The 22,525-nt window shown below is 37.7% G+C and overlaps 2 protein-coding genes and 1 long non-coding RNA gene across 3 annotated transcripts; 1 reads left to right on the forward strand and 2 right to left on the reverse strand.

Moving 5' to 3' along the window:
• Positions 1–211: 211 nt before the first annotated feature.
• Positions 212–2,007, reverse strand: LOC148921065 (uncharacterized). The gene is made up of 3 exons (XR_016122632.1): positions 1,376–2,007; positions 580–633; positions 212–429 (listed from the first exon to the last, which is right to left on the reverse strand). It is a non-coding gene; the product is annotated as an uncharacterized LOC148921065 (long non-coding RNA).
• A 9,893-nt stretch (positions 2,008–11,900) lies between these two features.
• LOC103340762 (wall-associated receptor kinase-like 20) lies at positions 11,901–14,691 on the forward strand. Its single transcript, XM_008244209.2, has 3 exons — positions 11,901–12,883; positions 13,310–13,372; positions 13,473–14,691. Exons 1-3 carry the CDS (start codon positions 12,100–12,102, stop codon positions 14,549–14,551), a joined length of 1,926 nt encoding a protein of 641 aa, XP_008242431.2. The 5' UTR covers positions 11,901–12,099; the 3' UTR covers positions 14,552–14,691.
• Positions 14,692–17,618: 2,927 nt separating this feature from the next.
• Positions 17,619–19,599, reverse strand: LOC103338991 (CASP-like protein 5B2). Its single transcript, XM_008242270.2, has 3 exons — positions 19,084–19,599; positions 18,145–18,277; positions 17,619–17,963 (listed from the first exon to the last, which is right to left on the reverse strand). Exons 1-3 carry the CDS (start codon positions 19,212–19,214, stop codon positions 17,760–17,762), a joined length of 468 nt encoding a protein of 155 aa, XP_008240492.1. The 5' UTR covers positions 19,215–19,599; the 3' UTR covers positions 17,619–17,759.
• Positions 19,600–22,525: the final 2,926 nt, after the last annotated feature.

Here is a 22,525-nt window from a genome sequence, read left to right on the forward strand (position 1 = left end):
CGTTGATTGTATATAAAGATGGTGGTATTGTGTTAAAACAATCATTAATTATATGTACAAACGACAGTTTTTTCAATAAACTATCATTTTATTATTTTTAAATTTGTCGTCTAATAAGTTCCCAAGCTATTACATTTTAGTTTTTGGTTTCCTATGATTCTATACAATGATTTTAACTAGAAAACCAATTATATTGCTTTTAACAAACATATACACTCAAAAATTATTTCTTTCATAAAACTTGAAGATTCAATAATTATTACATAGTCAACCAATCTTTATTCTATTACATACATACTTCCTACCTATAATTAGAAATAATGGAGCTCACAAATTCTACTAATTTGATCTTAACTTCATCAATTTGTTATTGGGTTGACTTAGCTTTGCCTTCTAGCACATTTTTCAAGTTGGTGGTGTCGGAAGGACCTGCACGAAAGAGACCCCAATAACTTTAAACATAAACCTGTTTAGCAACAACCTAAACTTAGCAAAAAGATCTATGCAACATAAGCCTCATTCAAAACAAAATATTGAACCCAGATGCTAACTTTAACAACAAAGGTCAAGGAATTGTACCTTGGTCAGATATTTTACTCCCCAACGGTCAATGCATTGTAGTTTAGAAACTACCTAAGGAAAATCATTACAAAACATGAAGTTAAGAAATGAAATGGCAAGGGTGGAGAGTCACAGAAATTCAAGTGTCAAAAAATGTTGAATATGAGGTCCACCAACAATAAAACAGATGCCTCAGCCTTGACTTGAGAACAACTGCAGTATCATCCTGACAAGTGAATTAAATTTAAACCACTCATGGATTGTGGGATTCCTCCAGTTAAATTGCAAAAGATATACATACTGAAAGGGTGGTGAAAAAAATAAAATTATATCCACATAATTAATAATGTGGTTCCAACTTGCAAGCTATAGCCATTCTGATAAGCATATATTCATATTCAAACTTGCAAGCAAATCCAATCCACAAGTTAGACTATTGCTACACAAACCAATCAATTAATTTTAGTTGTCAATGCACTTAGGAATTCATATGATTTAAATAAAAATCAAAACATAAACATAGATTATAAATGAGAGGCACATTCAACCAGCAAGTCCACAAGATCCTGCAGACTGCCAAACAAGAGATATGGATCTTATACAGAAGAACAAAAAACAATACAAACAAAATATATAAGTTAAATAGTCACCAGTGAATTCATTAAAATAGTAAGGGAATCTTACAGAAACTAAACTATCACTCAAAATTCAAAGAGCAATATAACTGAAATCTCTAAAATCTCTCTGTAATATTAGAATCACAAAAATCTTTAAACATATGAGAGGTAGCACAGAGAGAAAGAGAGAGCCTTACATTGAGGTCCGAGATCGAAGAGAGGATTTGGAGTTGGGGTTGGGGTCGGGGTCGGAGAGTCGAGGAAAATGAAATGAAACCTCTTTGCCGATCTTCTTCTCTAAAAGGCTAGGACCGCGATGACCGTGACAACGACAAGCAGACAACGAGCGCAATGACGACGTTCACTCTGTCGATGACACCGATGGCCATCACCTTTTCGACTGTCTTTCTGATTCGCTCTCTGGACCTCGAAGAGAAGTTACCTGCGATGACGACTATCCAAAAGATGGCGCCGACGACGATCCAAAAGACGGTGACCCGACGTCGATCCTCGTGACGAAGCCGACACCGAAGTCCACCTCCTCGTTGCCTCTGTCTCTCTGAGATGTGAGAGTCGGCTTAGAAAGGATTGAGCTGGGGAGAGAGGGTTTAGGTGCAGAGATGTGATAGAGAGGGAGAGAGAGAGGGTTTGAACTCAGATAAGGAGAGAGGGCTTCATCAAGAGGGAAGGGAATTTTCATGGAGAGGGAAACTTAACATTGAGCGGGGTGTGAAAAATTAGGTTGAGAAGACAACAACGGTTTTTGGTGAAGCTGAGAGGGACAACTTAAGTGAAACAGTGTGTAGCGTGTTTTGGATGCACGTCGGTTCTTCCTGACAACCGACGTGTTTTAGAAATATATTTCGGATTACCACCGTATTAGATCCCTTAAGACGTCGCGACGTCGCTTTTATAACCACTGATGTGGTTTGTAGCCAATTTTAAAGCCACGACGCTTTCTTCAAGTTCCGTCTTTTAAGTGACGAGTTTTTGCAATATTGGCGTAGTGAAAGAATATATGTGGAAATTCATAAGTAATAGAATTGCATAGGATTGCAATGGTGATGACTAAACTCTAGTTTTCTCTAAATTGGTAGTCTTTAAAAAGAAAACGTTTTTCTTCTTTGCTGTTATTATTTCCCAATTTTCATATTTCTTTTACTGTTAATTTAATCTTTTCAAATCCATAAACCTCAAATCTTTGATAAAATCTGTTTTAGTTATTAATTAAGAATTAGTTTAATTTCAAATTTGTCAAACAATCTTGGGGACAACGACCTTGCATGAGCACTTATACTACAATAACCTTGTATTCTTGCAAGTATTTTAAGTGATTTTTACCCTATTTGCGTAGGTACTAAAAAAACTATCACACTTAAACTACAAAGTCTTTGCGATTAGGTTTCAATTGTGTTTCATTGTCGTGAAAAACTACATGCAAATCATATAGCCAGAATCTTGATCAAAATAACGAAACGATTTTGAAATAAGCCCACATATGATGAAGCCCAACTGAGTTGGACTGTTCGTGACTAAGCCTAGATGTGATGAGGCCTAAGAAGATACAAGATATCAAAATGGAAATTAGAAGCCCAAAAAAACAAGTAATTTTTATTATTATGAATTCTATCATCTTCAACAGGTGCTGTCAGTAATGTGCTTCAAATAGTTTCATTCTTTCCAGAAGAAAAACAAAAGTGTAACTAGGAAGGAAAAGAAGAAGAGAAAAATACAAATTATGTTGCAACCTAATTGAGTAAAAAGCTAAAGCATAACTATAAGAATAACCGGCATTACCCTACTTTTTAGAGAACCCTTTCTATTGAGAGGGGCAATATAATATACTTAAACTCACACACACTATACGGATACTACGACTTGAACACCACTACAATAGTAGGTACTTTGCGAGATTTATCACATTTTAAAATGAAATTAATGGCGTCACTTCATGCTAAACTATATGCTAGATATTATCCAAGATTATGGACATTTGTCAATAAATCTTGGATGAGAAGACTGCACAGGCTGTATATGTGATCTCATGTTCCGCACCTTGCAACTGCAGACCATTAATTATTTTGGATTATGAATTATGTTCTTATTTATTGGATAAAAAATCATCGATCATAATCATAAAATCATGACAATGCTGATTGGAGATAAAATCAAAGACTAACTCAACATGGCCCCCACCACCAAGATCACCAACACCTAAGCCTTGATGTTGCTAGAAACCAATTTTCTATACAAGTTAGTGTTATCTTTTCTCATTGTGTGTTTGCCTTCAAGTTCATGAGGGAAAATAATACCATAAAGAACGCAGACTGTGACAAGAGCAGCTTGTTTAATGCTCCATTTGCAAAACAAAGCGGGCACGCAGGTTTTTGCTTTTGCTTAGGGTTTGCGGTGCTTTCGATGGCTGCTTTGAAGCTACAAATTCTATTGGAAAAGGAAAACGACATGAGGATTGAAGACTGGTTTTCAATTGGATTATGATGCAGGCAATGACTTCATCTACGACAGAGACAATGGAGTGGTTATTTTGATGAAGCAAGCTGTACATATATATATATATATATATATATATATATGGTTGACGACTTGCTAAGTATAAATTTATAAGACATAGGATGTGGATAATGGACGGTCTCATTTGGGGTTTTTTTTTGGGAAATAGAGGGGGCTAACGCCCAAGGAAACAAGACAGCCAACTAAAAACAAAGAAGACGAGGCATGGAGTCTCCCTTTGACTCAGCAGCCAGGATGTCAGTAATGCAAGCTGGCACCCCATCAAAGATATGCAGACCTGGATTAGAATCAAAACTATTAGCAGCCAAAGTCTCATTTGGGTTTTAATTAGACTGATTAATACAAAGCAAATTGAAATTTTCTATTAGTTGGGATAAGTTTTATGTCCAAATCAAGTCGTGTAAGGTTAAGACTGTTAAGACTATATGTCAATACATTCTGTCAATTTTAGAGATAATTTAACAAAGTTTGACTATCTCATAAATATAAAATTGAGACTGACCTTCTCGAATATTCAGCTCCCCAAAGAAAAAAAATATTTTAAAGGAAAATGCTAAACATATAAGTTTCCATTTCTCAACTTTATACGATTGTCTCATGTATTATAACTCGTTACTTTGTGACATGAAATTAATGAGATGTGCTCAAGCAGATAATGTGCTATGTTACAAGGTAAGAGTGTAAGACGAATCTATTAAAGCCAACAAAAAATAAAATTTGTCACATTACTTAAACTTATTGGACATATCTCTGCACAAAATTTGTTTGTTTGTTTTATTTTTTTTGAGAAATTCTAGGACTACATTCATAGTTCATCAAAAAAGTCATTAGTTATAAAGGGTCATTACAATAGCAGAGCAATCTAATATCAAAATTAAGACAATTTGGAGCTTCTCCACTAACAATTACGCATGATCGAATAAATTCTAACATATGCATCCAAACTAAGAGTGCAAACTCAGAATAACCAAAAATATATAAAGTTTGAAAAAATCAAGCCAAAAAAATAAAAATAAAAATCTCATAGAAGATATGTGGAAAGCTTTCACAAAGAAGATGTGAAAAATTATCACGAAAGGAAAGGTAAAAACTACACAGAAACCCCGAAAGAGTCTGTGACTTATTCCAAACATGAAGAAACCGCAAAAAGGATAGTGAAGGGGAGGATGGAAGAATGGGAGAGGGGAGTAAGATATGAGGGGAGAGAGAAGGAAGAACAATGGCTTCCTCCCCCCCTCAAAGTGAAAACGGCTCTATTTATTTATTTATTTTACAAAATGATGTAAAGATACACACTCGCACATCAAGGCTACGTCTCGCTAGTGAAACTAGTTGCAATTAAGTATTGAACGCATCACATATGTAAATCGTTATCATGTGAGTAGAATCTAAAACCCTCCATCAACAAAGTGACAACAACTACTACTAAACCAAAGATTAATTATACATAAATTGTATGATTATGGGCGACTTAGTGCACCAGGTTTTTTTCTGGGGTAGTAGCATACAACATCAGGATATCATATTATAGTTTCGACGAATCAACCTATATGATTAACACGATTAGACAGAGAAGTTATAATAATCATGGTATTTGTTATGGCGTAGACAACCAGCCAATTAAGCATATGATTCTTAATTACTAAATCAAGCAAATACCTTTCTTTGAAATCAAATTTGATCAAACACATTAAAAATAAGGAATACAAATAGTAATTAGAAGAAGACAGCTAAGACAAAACTGGTGGTGGTGACGGCCATTAGTTTGAGACCCTAAAAAAAAACGTTTTAATTATAAAAAACCGACCAATACAATCTTGTGTAGAAAGCTTAGAAACCACTGACCCAAACCAAACCAAACCCTCATAAAATAATAATAATTAACAAACTTAATTAGTAAAATAAACGACAATTACGAAATTTGGTAAGATGTAATTGGAAAGAAAGATGATATTGGCGTGGGTTTGGATAGAGCTTTCAAGGTCGTCGTGCGGGTTTGCGTTGAAAGCCTCCTGCCTGCCTGCGTGGCTTGGCTTCAAGAGCTGGACACTCCCCAAAACTCCCAATATCCCATTTACGCCACGTCACCAAATCCAATCCCACCCCTCCTTTTAAATCAAACCATCGCTGCCCACAGAAGCAGAAGCAAAAAAAAAAAGGCAGAAGCAGAAACAGAGCAATTGGCTTTCTTTTCCTCTGTTTGCCTCTTGGAGATCGAAATTTGCAGAAATTAAATGGAGGGTTTGATTCCTTTTGTGTACAGAGCCATAGTTGAATACAAGAATGGGAAACAAGCGGGTGGAGCCTTGAACTCGTGGTTCAGCGAGTCGCCGACTTCAGCTTCGTATATCCGTTTACCCGGCGACTCGGGTCGGATCCAAGCTTCGGATTTTCAGCTGTTTATGTCGGATTATGGTATGAATTCTGGTTCTTCGGCATCTTCTTCTGCTGCCCAGATCATGAAATCGTCTGGAGTTCAATCCCCAATTCGTCATCGGGTTGCTAGTAATTAATGGGGTGAAGTAAATTAGTGGGCATGCATGGATGAAGAAAGCTGAAGGTGTCGTCAGGTTAAGTGAAAACTGTGTAATATATATTTTATTTTTATTATTTTTCTTGGTTTTATGGGTTTTTAGTTTGGATGGAGCAATAAGCGTGTGAAAACCGAAGGGGCCATGCGCTTTTGCTTTGTTGGTGTCGTTAAGTGTTAGTGTGAAGGTAAAGGCAATCAGATTTGTGTCAAAATGATTCAAATCAAAATGTAAATGGCGATTTGTAATGTTTAAGGAAAGTCAAGTGTGGTGGCCAAAGGGCCATATTATCAGCTGTTAATTGGTTATTGACAGTTGTTTGTAACTAACTATCTCCAATTTCTTTTCTTCTTTTTTTATTTGACATTCTGTTCTGTATATCTGCCATCTAAGGGCGGCGCTAGGAATTTTAACGGAAATTGGTTAGCAAATTTTTTGCTCGAGAAATCGAGCCTAAAATCTCTTAATGAACTAAAATATATGGGAGTTTAGTGCTACTAGGTTAAAATTTAGTTGGTTACAAGGTTTAATTTGGGTGAAAACTGCTTAAAATTAACAAAAATGAAGGTAATATATGTTTTTCCCTTAAGGCTACCCTAATTTTAGTAATGAAGACCTCTATTCGGGTGCAACCATTTCCTTTTTTGGTTGAGTTAGAGACATTCTACTAGTAGGCCTAATTTTATCAACCAATGTTTTGGTCCCACATGTATTTCTCTCTCACATATTAGAATATAGGGTAAATTTCACTTTACTATCCGCAAGTTTCTTGAAATTATGACTTTACAACACAATTTTTTTCTTCTCACTTTCATTCATAACGTTTACTTTTACTATCAATTTCGTACATCCGTTAGTATTTCCGTCATGTTCTCCGTTAACCCATGATGTGGCGGTCTATTTATGGGTTTGAATAATTTGTTTTTCTTCTGAGAAAGATTTCGCAGGTGGAGGTCTGGTTGATAGTCACAGTTTTTTTTTTGGGAGAGATGGGTGTGCTTAGACATTTTTTAAGGGGGCGAGGCAATGGTGCGGGGAGTGTTGGTGGGGTGGGGCTATTGGAGGTCCAAGAAGGGGAAGAGGGCTGAGAGAGATCTCGACATGGAGATGGTGGATTGCGGCTTGGGAGTGGGAGATGGGGTTAGTGCTCGAGAGAAGTTATTTTTATAAAAACAAATTTATTTTACTTGTTTTTTTAATTTTAATAGTTTCTTTTTTAAGTCTATGTGCCACAATATAAGTGAGTTCAAGTGGGACTATTAATTGTCACGTCATCATTTAACAGAGTATTTGATGGAATGACCGACATATGTATGAAAATGGTAGAAAAGTCAAACTTTAGGTACGAAAACGAGAAGAAAAAAACTTTGTGTAATATAGTCATAATTTCAAGAAACTTGCAGGTAGTAAAGTAAAATTTATCCTAGAAGACATTCTAAGTTGGGACGTAGCTTTCAGTACAAGGCACAACTTTGCCATTGGCTAGCCCTTGTTTTGATCCTCTGCTTTATGTGCTTATAAAACTTGATAGACACACCTTCCTAAATTATTAGTTTTATTTTCGAGTTGAGAAAGCCACTTGGTGCGGTGTGGTGTGGTGTGGTGTGGATAAAATGTGAAAGATATATCTCAACTATACAATCTTATCATACACGGTGGTTACAATTTCCTATTTGCAGAGATCGCCAGCTACCATTTCCTTGTCAAAGAAGAGTAAATTAAGCAAAAGCAGCTTCCCCATCAATTTGCCGACATCTTTCTAGTCTGACATAATAAAAATATGATACTTCTGTTTCATGGGAGCCGTAAAACTTGAACCAAACCGATGGGAATTTGTTTTGGAAGACGCAAATTATTTATAATTATTAATCGGGGAATTGGTAACGGGAAGATAAACAAGTTCAACTTGCTTTGGATCTGTACATTTGAAGCTAATTACAAGATTTTACTTATGCTTAGGAATTGTTAAGAGACTATTACAAGGGGGATTTAGGTTAAACTCCTCTCCATGTCCTCTAATAATGGTTCCTGCACGTTGGGGGACAAATCCTCCGATCTACAATGTGTAAAACTGATGCAAGAGCATAGGGGTTGGATTAAGACATTGTTCACCCGTTTTGTGTTTTTTCCTGAGATGAAAGGGTAAAGTTCCCCACTGCCTTGGCAACCATTGACTGGTCAACAAGTCAGCTTTCTTTGGTGTGTGAGCGTGCCACTCCTAGTAATGAAAATCCTAGCAGACTTCTTAAAATTGGATAACTTGCGCTCCAAGTTACTGATTTTCTAAACAAGTGATTGCGAATTTGGGTGAGGAATATCTCACAAGTAAGTTCTTTTCTTGCCTCAGACTGGTGAGAACTTCACAATTTATCTTAGTATAAAATCGATGGTTCTGGCTAGAATAACCGATATGAAATTGTACTGTTTTAGACAGAACTGCCTTTTATAAAACTATAAATATACATATCAACACTAGAAAGACAAAAAGACAGCTTTGGAACTCCATTTCTGCCTAGATGGAAGACTACGATCCGGGCTGGACTGGATGTTAACAACTTCAACTGCTCAACTTCAGCTGTAAATCGATACCAAAATTCAATTTTCGCAGAGCTTTAATCTACTTTAAGCTTTGGGAAGCTTCTGAACGAGCAGAACTGTAAGTTCTTCAATCTGAAGGGACAGACGTGGCTGTTCTTAAGGATTTGATGACCTGGGACTGCATTGTAAAATTTGTTGAGGTTTTCATATTTGAGAAAACTTAGACTCTGCTAGTCTTGACTTTTGTTGAACCACATTTGTAACGAGAAAGATCTCGTTTTGAATGACTTATTTCTCTAAGTCTGAACTTTGGGAATTCTGATCTAAAACTGGTTTGTCTTGTTTTTGTTCAATTGAACTTTTGGTTGATTTTTGTTGTTTGTTTTTTTTGATGAATTTAGTGTGTTTTATTCTGTTCACCATTTCTTCTATTTATAAGGAATGCTTTGGAGTAGGGTTTCTTTCTTTTAATAATGGGCGGCAAAAATTCTCAAAAGATATTTTCATTTCATTTTTTTAAATGCAAAAGAAAAAAAGGTTTTTAATCAATTCTGGCAAATAAGCTCTCAACAGTCAGTTCTCAAGATCACTTCCCTGTTTTTCCTGAAAGAGAACCTAACCCATTTTTAATTCCAACTGCCCCCTGTGAGAGCTCAAACCGTGATGGTTAATTTGATTCTCAGTTTGAATAGCTCCATGTCCTCATGCTTATCTCTTTCTGAGTTTGTAGTTTGCTTTAGGGGTGAGCACGGTACGGTATTGAGCCCGTACTGCTACCGATACAGGAAATTTAAATCGGTATGGTACGGTATCGGTACCATTTCGGTACCAAAATGATACAACTAAAAAATGAATCAATTCAATATTCAACACCAAAATAAGTGATGTCTAAGTTACAAATTCAAAGATTCAACATATTCAATATCCAAATCCTAATTAATATATTCAATATCCATCAACATATTCAATATCCAAATCCTAATCAACATATTCAATATCCATCAACATATTCAATATCCAAATCAACCAAATCAATATTTATCCATCAACATATTCATCAAATCCAAATGGTTAAAACTCATGCCTTATGACTTACAAACCAAAATAGTTAAAATTATGCCTTATGACTTACAAAAATACAAACACAATCCAAACATAAATGACAAAAACATAAAGTTATACTATTCGGTACGGTACTGTATTGATCGGTACCAAAATCTTGATACCGCTACCATACCATATTATATTGGTACGGTACGGTACCGAATATCTCCTCATACCAAATAAAACGGTATAAAATCGGTACGGTGCGGTGCGGTTAGAGTACGATTTCGGTATTTCGGTTTAAGATGCCCACCCCTAGTTTGCTTGTCTCTCGGGAGAATCACCTTCTTTTGAGTAGAAGAAATATCTATGATATACATGTAAGAGGGATTTGATTTTTAGAGTTTCAGAGATGTCTCTTCCTAGTTTGCCAGCCACTGACCCTTTTTCTTTAGCTCTTAATCAACTCCGTGATAGTTGATTTTGTTGACTTTTCAAAGTCTGAAAAAAAAAGATTTCACGTGGGTTTCTTTTGAGAATAGTTCCTTTTAACAGATCTGTTGATTTGCTCCTAGGCTTTTTAGAGATGGCAGTAGATTGGGCTCTTGTTTTTGATCTGTCTAGAACGTAATTGCCATTTTTGAAAAGACGTGAGCTGGGCTCTCTCTTGTTCTGTTAATTTGAAGCCCAGATCTTTTATTTCTCTTGCTTCACGGGCCTTTTGAGAAGTGGGCCGGTGCATGTTTTTCTTTTGGCCCAACAAACATATATTTATAATTTAATTAGTTATTTCATGAGATATTGTTATTTTTATTTATTTATATAGTTTTAGGGTATCTTTTATTATTTATGTCTGATTTTATAATTAATTAGTTTACTTTTGGACCAAGTAGCATTGGTGCCCAAGTCTTGTAAAGCCTATAAATAAGGCCAATGTAATCGTTTGTAAAGGTTATTTTTGTTGATGATTAATGAAATAGTTTATTTGTGGCATGAATTTGCTACAAGATATGTGAGTTTGCATTAGCCCTAGACTTAGGTATTCGTGTGTGTTGTTGGTGACCTATGTCCAGACCCCGATCCCCATCAATTGGTATCACAGCCAGGTTTTGTTCCGTAAGTTGTTATAGCATTCTCCTAATTTCATCCATCTCGTAGTAGTTGTCGACACGATCCTCCATATCCAAAAGCCTTCCCAAGAATGCAGATCTTAAGCCACAACTTTGATACAAATTGATGGGGATCAGGATCCGGACATAGGTCCCCATCAAACAGGGATGGACCTAGGATTTCAAAATGAGGTGTGAGCTAAATTTACCTTATGTACAAAACCTAATTGCAAATCCCTAATTGATACTTCATAACATTGAATTGAAAATCCCTAATTTGTACTTCTTGAACCTTAAAAAATCCCCAAATTTCAGTAACAATAAATTGAGGAAAGAAAATTGTAAGATTCCACCAATAAAATAATTTTTTTGGCTAACATTCCACCAATAAAATATGACCCACCAAGAAAATTGAACATGTTGAAGGGCTGATGCTTGAAGTGGGGTAGAGTTTAAGGTGGGCTACATGTGACTTTAGGCTGGACAATAATAAAAGCCACTTGGGCTATAGCCCAGATTAGCCTATGATTGGGTCCGTCCCTGCCATCAAAAACCCTACCCCACATTCATATCCATAGGAATGTCCCTAAAATTTTACCATAAAAAGAAAATAGAAAATAGAAACATCTAAATACCAAAGAGAAATGGAATGTTTTGTAATTGATACAAGAACCGCATTCTAAGTTCTGATGGTGGTAGAATACTTATCTTCGCACTTACAAAAAAAAAAAAAAAAAAGGAAAAAAAAAAGAAGACTCCTAAAAACTATTAAGACAAATTAAAAGGGTATTTGGAGAGCTCTCATAAAATCCTTGTTTGATTCAATGTCCTAGTGATACTAAATGCCAAAGGATGTGCTGATCACGAGCATGAGCTTAGCACACACCACAATTCCACGCATTTAGGGACTGACACTATTCATTTATAAACACAAGAATCTTGGCCGCAAACATTTCCGGCTTCTAGGGCGAAACCTTAAATTTGAGGCCATTGGAGCCACAAAACTAATTGCCCCTTTCGTTAAGTACGAGATTAAAATGACACCAGGACAGTTGGCTTTGCATTATAACGAGAGAAACCATGGTACTCGTACTTTATAAGCCTAACCAATTAATACACTATAGCAAAACACAAGCCTAAGCATTCCCTTCTTCACATACAGAGCAAATGGAGAACAGAGCGGCTTCTCTTTTAATTCTCACAATGGCAATCTTGTGCTGCGCCGGACATACGGCAGCTACCGTCAAGCATTGCCCCGACTGCGGGCACACACGGGTGCCATACCCGCTAAGCACATCACCGGACTGCGGCAACCAACAATACAAGGTCCGGTGCAATGCAGGGGTGCTCTGGCTTGACACTCTCAACAGCTCATCATACTTAATCACATCAATTAACCCACTAACCCAGCGCCTAATCATCCGGCCGCCGGGGTTAGCGAACAACGTCACGTGCATGGCAGCTGACTTTAAGTCCCAAGGCATTTTGCTGGACAACAACCTTCCTTTCAACATCAGCAGCAGCAACACAGTCATAGGCATGAACTGTTCCAATGAAATGCTCAATCTCTCTCAAAACTGCTCATCAAACAGTCTCTGCCACGACTACATTAAGCGCAACCCGTTGGCTGCCTCGGCGTGCAGGAAGTTTCCGTTGTGCTGCTTGTACAAGACTGGAGGGTCTAACAATGCTTACAAGATCAGGGTTAGGAAGGAGAGGTGCTCGGCTTATGTGAGCTTTGTGAATTTGGACACTTCTTCTGGGGCTCTGAGCAGCTGGCCTGAGCCTGGGGTTGAGATTATGTGGGAGCTGCCGCAAGAGCCAGAGTGCAAGCTGCCAATTGACTGTGGCGATTTGATGAACTCTGTATGTTTGGCGGATCGGTTTGGACAAAGAAGGTGCTTTTGCAAGGCTGGGTTTCAATGGGACCCCATCAATGCAATATGTCACAGTATGTGTCTCCTCTGCCTTCTTAATGCTTAATTATAATTAGAGTTTTGTTTTCAATTCCAGAATCCAATTTCAGATTTTGTTTTAGGTTCAGAAATCACAGTTTTCATTGAACAAGATTTGAATTTTGGAGAGAGAATTTTAGTTGCCAGCAAACATTTATTGGATCCTCCTCATGCGGTGGTTTTTATTACTGTCAGGGGCTCCTGAATAATAATATATTGACTATATTTTTTTGCTCAAATTTAAGTCAAAAAAAGTAGTGTAGACTGTATAGTACTGTGATCTGAGATCTTCCGAGATTTCTAAGCAAATTTTATTATATATTTGACTCGTTTACAAAATATTTATATGTTATATGCTGATCAAAGGAAATGAATTCTCTGACAAATAAAACGGCTAATACAATAACTGTCTTTTTGTGTAGACATCGAGTGTCCAGATTGGAGACGCTGCAAACGTCGAAAGAAACTAGCTCCACTCGTCGGAGGTATGCCTTGGTCACAGAAGAAATTTATACTGTTTTTATTTTTTTCTGGTTAAATGATTGGGATGAATGATTTTTTTTTTTCTAATTCCTTCTTAATTAGGCCTGGTCTTTGCTGCGGTTGCAATGCTTATTGGAGCCATTATTGGATCTATAGTCTACAAGCGACGTGACCAAAACGTTGCGAGATCAGCACATTTTAGCTTGACAAAGTACCGGGAAGACATGCTAAATGCCAACAATAGTGCTGGCAAATCAGCCAAGATCTTCACAGGCAAAGAAATCACAAGAGCAACCAACAATTTCTCCAAAGACAACGTTCTTGGCTCTGGTGGATTTGGTGAAGTCTTTAAAGCCTTTCTTGATGATGGAACAATCACAGCAGTCAAGAGAGCCAAGCCTGGCAACACAAAAGGCATGGATCAAATCCTCAACGAAGTTCGAATTCTCTGTCAAGTAAACCATAGAAGCCTAGTCAAATTGATGGGGTGTTGCCTTGAGCTTGAACAGCCTCTCTTGATCTACGAGTATATCTGCAACGGTACCCTTTTCGAACATCTCCATACAGGAAATTTCAACACTTCAAAAAGGGTCTCACTCACTTGGCCTATAAGGCTTACCATTGCTCATCAAACAGCTCAAGGGCTTGCCTATCTGCACGATTCTGTCATGCCACGAATTTACCACCGCGACATAAAATCAAGCAACATTTTACTCGACGACAAGCTCAATGCAAAAGTTGCTGATTTCGGGCTGTCAAGGCTTGCCATAACTGAATCAAGTCACATTACAACATGTGCTCAGGGGACCTTGGGTTACCTTGACCCCGAATATTACCTAAATTTTCAGCTGACCGATAAGAGCGATGTCTATAGCTTTGGAGTGGTGCTGTTGGAGCTGTTGACGTCCAAAAAAGCTATTGATTTTAACAGACAAGAAGAGGATGTGAACTTGGTGGTCTATGTTAAGAACATTTTGAGGGAAGAGAGACTAATGGATGCCATTGATCCTAGGATAACAGAGGGGGCTGGCATTGTAGAATTGGAGACTATGAAAGCCTTGGGGTCGCTAGCCTCGGCTTGCTTGGATGAGCGAAGGCAGAATCGGCCCTCAATGAAAGAAGTTGCTGACGAGATTGAGTACATCATTAGTATTGTTACAAATCAGGTTTCAGCAACTTAGGTCCATGAATGGCAAAGAAGTTAGCATTGGAAAATTTTATATTTTATTTCTTTTTCCGATAAACTTCTGGCACGTGCAATCATCCGTAGCGTTTTGTATAATAACGGAGGCTATAATTTTTGGTAGAGTTTCCTTGTTGCCTTCTTGGTTGAAAATTGAAATAACAATTTGCGAACTTGTAACATAGGAAATACTGAACATCAAAACTAACAGAGATATTAAGTTGATGAGGACATGGATGCTAATAAAAATGTGAAATTGATAGAAGACGTCAAACACAAATGAAAAAAAGATTCAAATCCTGGCCAAATTAGGGAACTGTCCATTGTATTCAACCATGGGATGAGGGTAGGGATTATAAGATAATTTCACTTTCCAATATGATAGAAAGGCCAATAAGGAAGGGACAAGTGTCTAATGAAGCCAAGGAAGATCTCTTGGAATCGTTAATTGGGATTTGACATTTGTTATGGGATGCTAAACAGAGCAGGATGGTTTTAGGATCTTGAAATGTTGAGTGGACAGGGGAACATGCTCATTCAAATGCAAAAGAAGGAGTGGTATGCATATCAACTATGAGATTTTTGTTACTTCCAATATCAATCAAGTCATGATCGAACAAAGAACTGAACAATGTTCCAAGAAACAATGCCCGGATGTGGATGACCTAGATGAGTTATAGCCATTATGCTTGCCAACAAGTTCTTTGGAAACACAAAAATGACTTGTGATTCTATTGCTTAAGGGATCTTTTAGAGTAAATCTTATTTGGTTTTGTAAATGATGTGATAAGCAATGCAATCAGTAGACCGATACAAATAATTTTATCCATTATTAACAATTAAAAAATTTATCACAAATTAGTGTTGTAAATTCATCTAAATTATACCGTTAATACACCATTTGAACGTGAATTCGTAACACCACGTGTTCCCACAAAATCATACAGCAAGATTCTCCATTAACTGGACCAAACAAGTTACAATGCTGCAAGCACAATGGTTATAAGGCTCACTATATTTCATCCATTTTAACCATACAATGGAGAAATTCATGTTTACAACAACTCTCCATACACTAACACTACTACTACTATCATGCAGTGCCCACTCGGTAACCGCCACGCTGCGTTGCGGGAACTGTGGCCCCACTCCGGTGCCATATCCGCTAAGCACCGGACCCGGGTGCGGCGAGCCGTGGTACAGGATCCGGTGCACCGCAGGCACACTATGGCTGGACGCTCTGAACAACTCCTCCTACGCCATCACATCCATCAACCAGGAAACCCAACGGATCACAATCCGACCCGCCAGCTTCGCCCGAACACTTGCCTGTCAAGCGATTTCCACAGCCAAGGCATTCAGCTGGACCCTAACCTCCCCTTCAATATCACGAGCAGCAACACCGTCTTGCTCTTGAACTGTACAGACGCCATGTTGAATTTACAGGCGCCGATAAACTGCTCGTCGAACAGTCTGTGCCACAGCTTCATCAGGGACAATGCGGTCGCTTGTACGCGAGCACCGCTGTGTTGTACGTTCAGGACTGGTGGGTCCCAGACTGCTTACATCATCAGGGTCCACGGAGGAGGGTGCTCAGCGTATCAGAGCTTTGTGAATTTTGATGGTCCACCAAGTGGTGCAGTGGTTGGTGTGAAGAAGACGAAGCGGCCTGAGCCTGGTGTGGAGCTGGAGTGCGTTTCGCCGGGAGGGCCCATTTGCAAGAGCCCTGTGGATTGCAAGGACTTGTTGAATTCGAAGTGTTTGGTGGATCCGAGTAGTGTGGGGCAGGGGAGGTGCTTCTGCAATGGTGGGTTCAAATGGGACTTCATCAATGGTTTTTGTTAAAGTAAGCAAAACCCAATTTGTCAATTTGATGAATTTTTGTCATAATTAGCTCAAAAAGGAGAAATTATAGAATGGAGGTTTGATTAAGCTTTATTACTGGGAGTAGAGGTCAAGTGTAAGCATGAAAAAGGCTGCAAAAATCGAAAGAAACGAACTAAACTCACAGGTAATTTGTTCTCTCCATTGGTACGATGTACATAGGGTAACGTTCTCCTGTCATCTTCTTCAGGTATGGCAATGATTGTGGGAGGAGTTGTTGGCATAATGGGGATTGTAGGGTACACCAAACGTCACCGTTTGAAGAGAAAAGCACAAAAGGGTTTGATGAAGAAGCAGGAGCGGATGATATTATCTTCGAAAATCAGGTGATGAAGGAAGAGAGGTTCATGGATGTTGTTGATCCAGTTATTAACGAGGGAGCAAGCGAGTTAGACTCGGAGACAACGAAGGCTTTAGATGAAGGAAGAGAGGTTCATGGATGTTCTTGATCCAGTTATTAAAGAGGGAGCTAGCGAGTTAGACTTGGGATTTCTAGCAGCATCATGCTTGGATGAGCAGAGGCAAAACCAGCCTTCGATGAAAGAGGTTGCTGATGAGATTGAGTATATGATCGGCATTGTTACAAGTGATGTTCCTACATCATAGTTATTTTTGTGAGCACAGCCATGGCAACTTGTATAAATCCTAATTTTAGAAACTATGGTCTTTTTTTCTTTCATCAACTGTAGAAACTTTTCTATGATTCAACTGCCTTACAGGCATTGTAGGTTAAAAGTCATTTTCCTGTCTTGCCTCGATCTATCTACACACCCTTCTAGTTTCAGGTTGGTTTCTAATCTAAGCCAAACATCCATCTGTCTCTTCAAATCAGGGGGCCTAAATATAGTAGCACTACCAAGTTGACAAACACATGAACACATAACCAACAAACAAAGTGTAGCAGAAAAGGGAAGCAAAGCTCAGATTGTGTGATCGTTGAACATGGTGGGGTGTTCGCCTACTCCAATCGCACATCTGCTGTGCATTGCAGGAGGATGTACATCCCCGCAGGTCCAGTAAATCTATGAACATTAACTAATCTGCATGTAGTGCCAAGTATTTAAATTCCATGCCTAAATTCCAGACGTATAGCAAACGAGAAGTCACATTGAATCTGTGGAGCTTCTTCAGCACATCTTCGTACATTAGGTGGATCAAGATATGATGCATGAGCAGACACATTGAAACAAAAATAGGAGGATGCTGAATTGCCCCAAAAAAAAAATTAGGCATGTTACAGAAACTTTCTCATTTACAAGTTGAAATAAATGAATGCTGTAACATACATGTGTGTCAATGGTAGGGCAGAAAAACATGAGTCTCTAAACCGATGCCAATAAGATCCAAAACATCACGTGAGAAGATATGGCAGTAAGGCCCCAGGTGACAAAAGCAAATGCAACTGCAAACTTGTAGTTGATGCATGGGAGATGGTATTCCCCCTTGCAGAAATGTAGGTCTCTTGAAAACAGAACTGTAAGCCCAGCACAAGAGCATGCAGCAGCTAGTGATAAAGTAGCTGTTACCTGAACATTTGAAATTTTTATTTATTTCAGCAGCCAGTATACAATCTCAAACAAGCCCAAACTAGAATATCAGCGACAACTTAGAAGACGCACGTGCAAGCATCTGATTCATATTCTAGCAAGAACTAAAAGATGCTCAGAAAAGTAAGATGTGAAAAGAGTTTAGAGACAAGTGAAATACCCAATCACCTACAACAAATAGGCTCACTAGGATTGGATTTTGAAGGTCTCTCTTTTTCCACAAAGCATAAATATCAAGACAAGCAAGCCCCAAGCTCCATAGCAGTTGAAGCCCCATCGATGCAATCAAATAGCTGAACCATAGGACAGAGATCAACATAAAGTTTGTGCAGAATAATTAACTAGCAGTGAACCCTAGTAGTTAAAACATATGCAAGAAAAAGAAAGTGATTCATTACCCAGACCCATCTTAGAACCATCAGGAAGAATCTAAAAATAGTAGTTCACTATAATCAATAACATTAGGGTTCAAGAAGCAAATATGAGGAACTAACAAAAGTGAAAAATTGATACCAATTTAATATAATTCCACACATAAAAACAATAGAATCGCTACAAAAAACAACACGCTAAAAACAGGGGGAGACGTAGGATTTTTTTGGAAGAATATGAAAAATTAGAAAAATTCCAAACAATGTATTTGTCAATTACTCATGTGTGGACAATTACTGCATTTATGTATGTACCAACACGGCAGTGGATTATGCGATAATATCTTTCTAAGGCGAAACAAAGAAATCAGACGAAGCCTCCCCGACTGATCCATACAGTTTCGTACACGAAAACATAACGTCAAAAAAATTGCTTGGTCTGATCTCCCATTCAACTATCAAAGAGTTGTGTCTTCAATGCAATGTCAAAGCAATAAACCCAACAAAACAGCAGCTTAAACCAATCAAAAACAGTTCATCACTGGAATCAAACCAAAACATATTACACAGGCAAAAACAAAACCCATCGAAGTCCAATTACAAGCATTAAAAAAAAAACACCAACAGATGATTATCAGACATGTGGCGTCGTTATCATATCCAAATAATTTCTGGGTAGACTAAAAATGCAGGGAACTGAAATAACGCAAAACAGAAAAACCAAATACCAGAAAGCAGTGAAGGTAGCGAAGCCGTCAGTGGTGACCATGACTGAAATGGCAATAGAAGCGCATGAAAATTGGCCTATCCTGAGCAATAACCCACTCACCGACCCAGGCCTCCCAATCAGCTCCTTCATTTCTGAACCAGACTGAGCAGAGACTGCAGAAGGGCCCTTTCTCCAAACAAAAGGGCCCTTAAATCCAAAACCCTAGAATTCACACTCCTCCTCCCATCACACCTTAATCTCCCCCAATCTCCTCCATATTTTTCTCAACTTTCCGATTTCGAACCAAATAAATTATGTTAATTGGATTCAATTAGATTCAGAAAGATGCAGCGAATATCTATCACGCATTGATTGATTCCGATTTTGGAAGCAAATCACAAATCACGAAGACGTTGCGTTAAAGAAACCCTAATGTTTGATTATGTCTTGATGAATTCGGTTTTGAAAACGACGGGAAAGTATCAATTCCGGTGGACTGGAGCTGTCTATTTTAGTAAGTATTTTAATTGAGGAGGCACGCTCACTGACACTTCCGACGTGGACTTCCTTTTCTATATTTCTCTTGGTATAGTCGAGGTGAGGTTCCTGTGCATACGAGACTACCCAGTCTGGGTGGGCTCGCCCACTTAGGTGTATTGAATTTGCTGGCGGGGAAATGGTAGTGGTTAGGACCACGTATTGTCAGTGGTCTCGGAAACACTGGATTTGTAAGCTTTATAAAGTACCCGCCACTTGGTTCGGCGCAGCGACCCACCCAATATTTTTTTGGGTTCAGGTGGCAAAGCCCAAACAGACCCACCCAATTTTAAACTCGCACATTGCTGTTCTACAATGAGGAGTTAAAGTGATGAGATTATTTGAGGAGACCGATCCGACAGTCAAAACATTTAAAATATTTAAGTCCCATGATTTCTTTACATTTGTTGATGGTGAGATTTGACCTCCTCAAATAACCTCCTCACTTTAAGCTCTCATTATAGCCTTTCCGCATAAAATTGCCCAAACGTCAATTTATTGGTGAAATTCTACAGTGATGTGTCATATATGGGCTCTTCTCTTATTGAGGCATGAGGCATGGTAAGAGAGCTAAAGGTATATAAGCAAGACAAAATCAGCGACTGCAATATGAATTTTTCTTGCTCTGTCAGCACTAAAACTAAAAAACTGAAATGATTATCAAACGAGCCTTTATTTTTAAAATTAACCCATTTTTCTTTCACAGATTAAAGAACTGCCATTCATTTTCTTTTCTCATTTGGAACCTGGGAAAATACCACATACCCAATTGCGTAAAGACTTTGATTTTCTGTGGATAACTAGGGAAATAGGTACAATTTGGTAAGCAATTCATTTGGTTTGCTTTAAATTTTGTTGTGATTTTGAAAATCATTGTCTGGGTTTTCGTTTACTCCCTTGTCTTGCCTGAAAACTTTAATTGTTATTGTATTTTGTTTACTTTTAATCAGCTGCTTTCTTTCTGTACCTGCTTGCATAAGTTATTTTATATATTTATTGCTTCCTATTGGGGTTTTACTCTGTATCTAGTAGCTTTGATTGAAAATATTGTACATTCTTGAATGGTCATGAGTTTGGTTGGTTGAACTTTTGTTTCTCCTTTGATATATTTTTGATATGTTTTAACTTCTATGTTGATGTGAATTATAGATTTCTTATTTTATTTTGCATGCTTAATTCAGAGAGATTGAAGAACTAGAGCAATTTGGTTCATTAGGAATATAAAGAAAAGGGAGACGCTTTTTTACTTTTGCAGTGATTGCTATTTTGGCAATGCATAATCCAACTTCCATTTCAAATTTGAAAGGATTATCAGCTTGATACAGGCCAGTGAATTCGTCAATCATTAAGTGACGGCACTTCAAGCAGTTTGTAGTAATCTGATTTGTAAAATTGTAAACAAAGGAAGAATATTTGATTACTGGATGATTTTCTGTTTACAGTATCAAGGGTATCTATACACAGATTTCCTACAATCAAGAGACTAATAAAGGAAACCAAATCATGTATAATCAATTACATATAATTTGGATAATCACTCAACCCCTAATATATTGGGATTTAGTTGACTTCTCAACACTCTCCCTCAAGTTGGAGAGTGAATAAAGGAAAATCTTCTTTTCCCAAGGCCTTTGTAAACACGTTTGCTACATGTTGTGGGGGTGAAATATATCTTGTAATCACTGTTCCATCCAGAATTTTATCCCTGATAAAATGACAGTCCATTTCAATGTGTCTAATTCTGTCATGGAACACTGGATTGGTGGATATGTGCAGCGCAACTTGGTTGTCCCAGTGTAAAGTAGCTGGTCCTGGGTCTGGGAGTTGTAGGTCTTGCAATAGATAACGCAAAGTAATTTCACAGCAAGCACTGTCATTGCACGATATTTAGCCTCTGCTGAAGAAAGAGATACTGTTTTTGTCTCTTTGTTCTCCATGAGATCAAAGAATTTCCAAGAAACACGCATCAGTGGCAGAGCCAGGAATTTATGTGTTGGGGGGCCAACATATAAACCAAATAAGACATTAACAAATTTCAAATTTTCAACCTTAACAATGTTTGTAAAAATAAAAAGCCGAAAACAATTGTTTATTCAATTAGGTATCAAAATAACACTTGTCGTTGTTTCATATCTCGAAAACCATTAGGAACAAAAATTTACTAAATGCTAAAACCATTTATAATTGAGTCAATGCTAAACTTTGCTTCATATAGGAACAAAAATGTAAATCCCAATCCTTTTTTATATGGGTAAATGTCTACTTCTTATTTGATAAAGGAGATTTTTTGAAACTTTATTTGATTGACTACTTTTATTTTTTATTAATATATTGGTGGGCCCAAAATTACTTTCTATTTGAAATCACTTACTCATTTACTTGCAAAGAGAGAGAAACGTACCTTTTCTTTTGTGAGGGGGCCACAAACAGTTTATTATTATATAAACTTCCTAAATGTGTAGGAAAGCAAGAGCAAAAATTAAATGGAGTAAAAAATTGGGAGTTTCACTAAAACACCTAAAATGGGGGTTGAAATTATAAAAAAACCCAAACACTATTTAAACATATAAACACACCCAAAACCCATCATTACACACTCAAAACCCATTTATAAACACACCCAAAAAGTTGACTTTGTGGTTGATTTTGGGTGTGTTTCTATGTTTAAATAGTGCTTGGATTTTTTTATAAATACATGTCTAGGATTGGGTTTATTTATAAATTTGTATAAAAATTTGGGGGCCAGGCCCTTCAAGCCTTAACAAGGCTCTGCCACTGCACGCAGTAGCCATTTGTTGACCTTCGTGTTGTTGGACATCCCGCCCAATCTGAATCACAATATGCTGTTAACTTCATCTAATTTCCAGTAGGAAATAAGAGTCCTTGTCCTGGGGTACTTTTCGGATACCTCAAAACTCTCATGG

Source organism: Prunus mume, linkage group LG1 (genome assembly GCF_029339155.1).
Source record: "Prunus mume cultivar Tortuosa linkage group LG1, ASM2933915v1, whole genome shotgun sequence".
Classification (NCBI taxonomy): Eukaryota; Viridiplantae; Streptophyta; class Magnoliopsida; order Rosales; family Rosaceae; genus Prunus; species Prunus mume.

Coding starts and splice junctions, on each gene's coding strand:
- LOC103340762 (XM_008244209.2), top strand. CDS start 12,100: ATGGAGAACAGAGCGGCTTCTCTTTTAATTCTCACAATGGCAATCTTG. Junction 12,884..13,309: donor CATCAATGCAATATGTCACA/GTATGTGTCTCC, acceptor CTTTTTGTGTAG/ACATCGAGTGTCCAGATTGG. Junction 13,373..13,472: donor ACTAGCTCCACTCGTCGGAG/GTATGCCTTGGT, acceptor CTTCTTAATTAG/GCCTGGTCTTTGCTGCGGTT.
- LOC103338991 (XM_008242270.2), bottom strand. CDS start 19,214: ATGAAGGAGCTGATTGGGAGGCCTGGGTCGGTGAGTGGGTTATTGCTC. Junction 18,278..19,083: donor GCTACCTTCACTGCTTTCTG/GTATTTGGTTTT, acceptor CCTATGGTTCAG/CTATTTGATTGCATCGATGG. Junction 17,964..18,144: donor TATTTGTTGTAGGTGATTGG/GTATTTCACTTG, acceptor TCAAATGTTCAG/GTAACAGCTACTTTATCACT.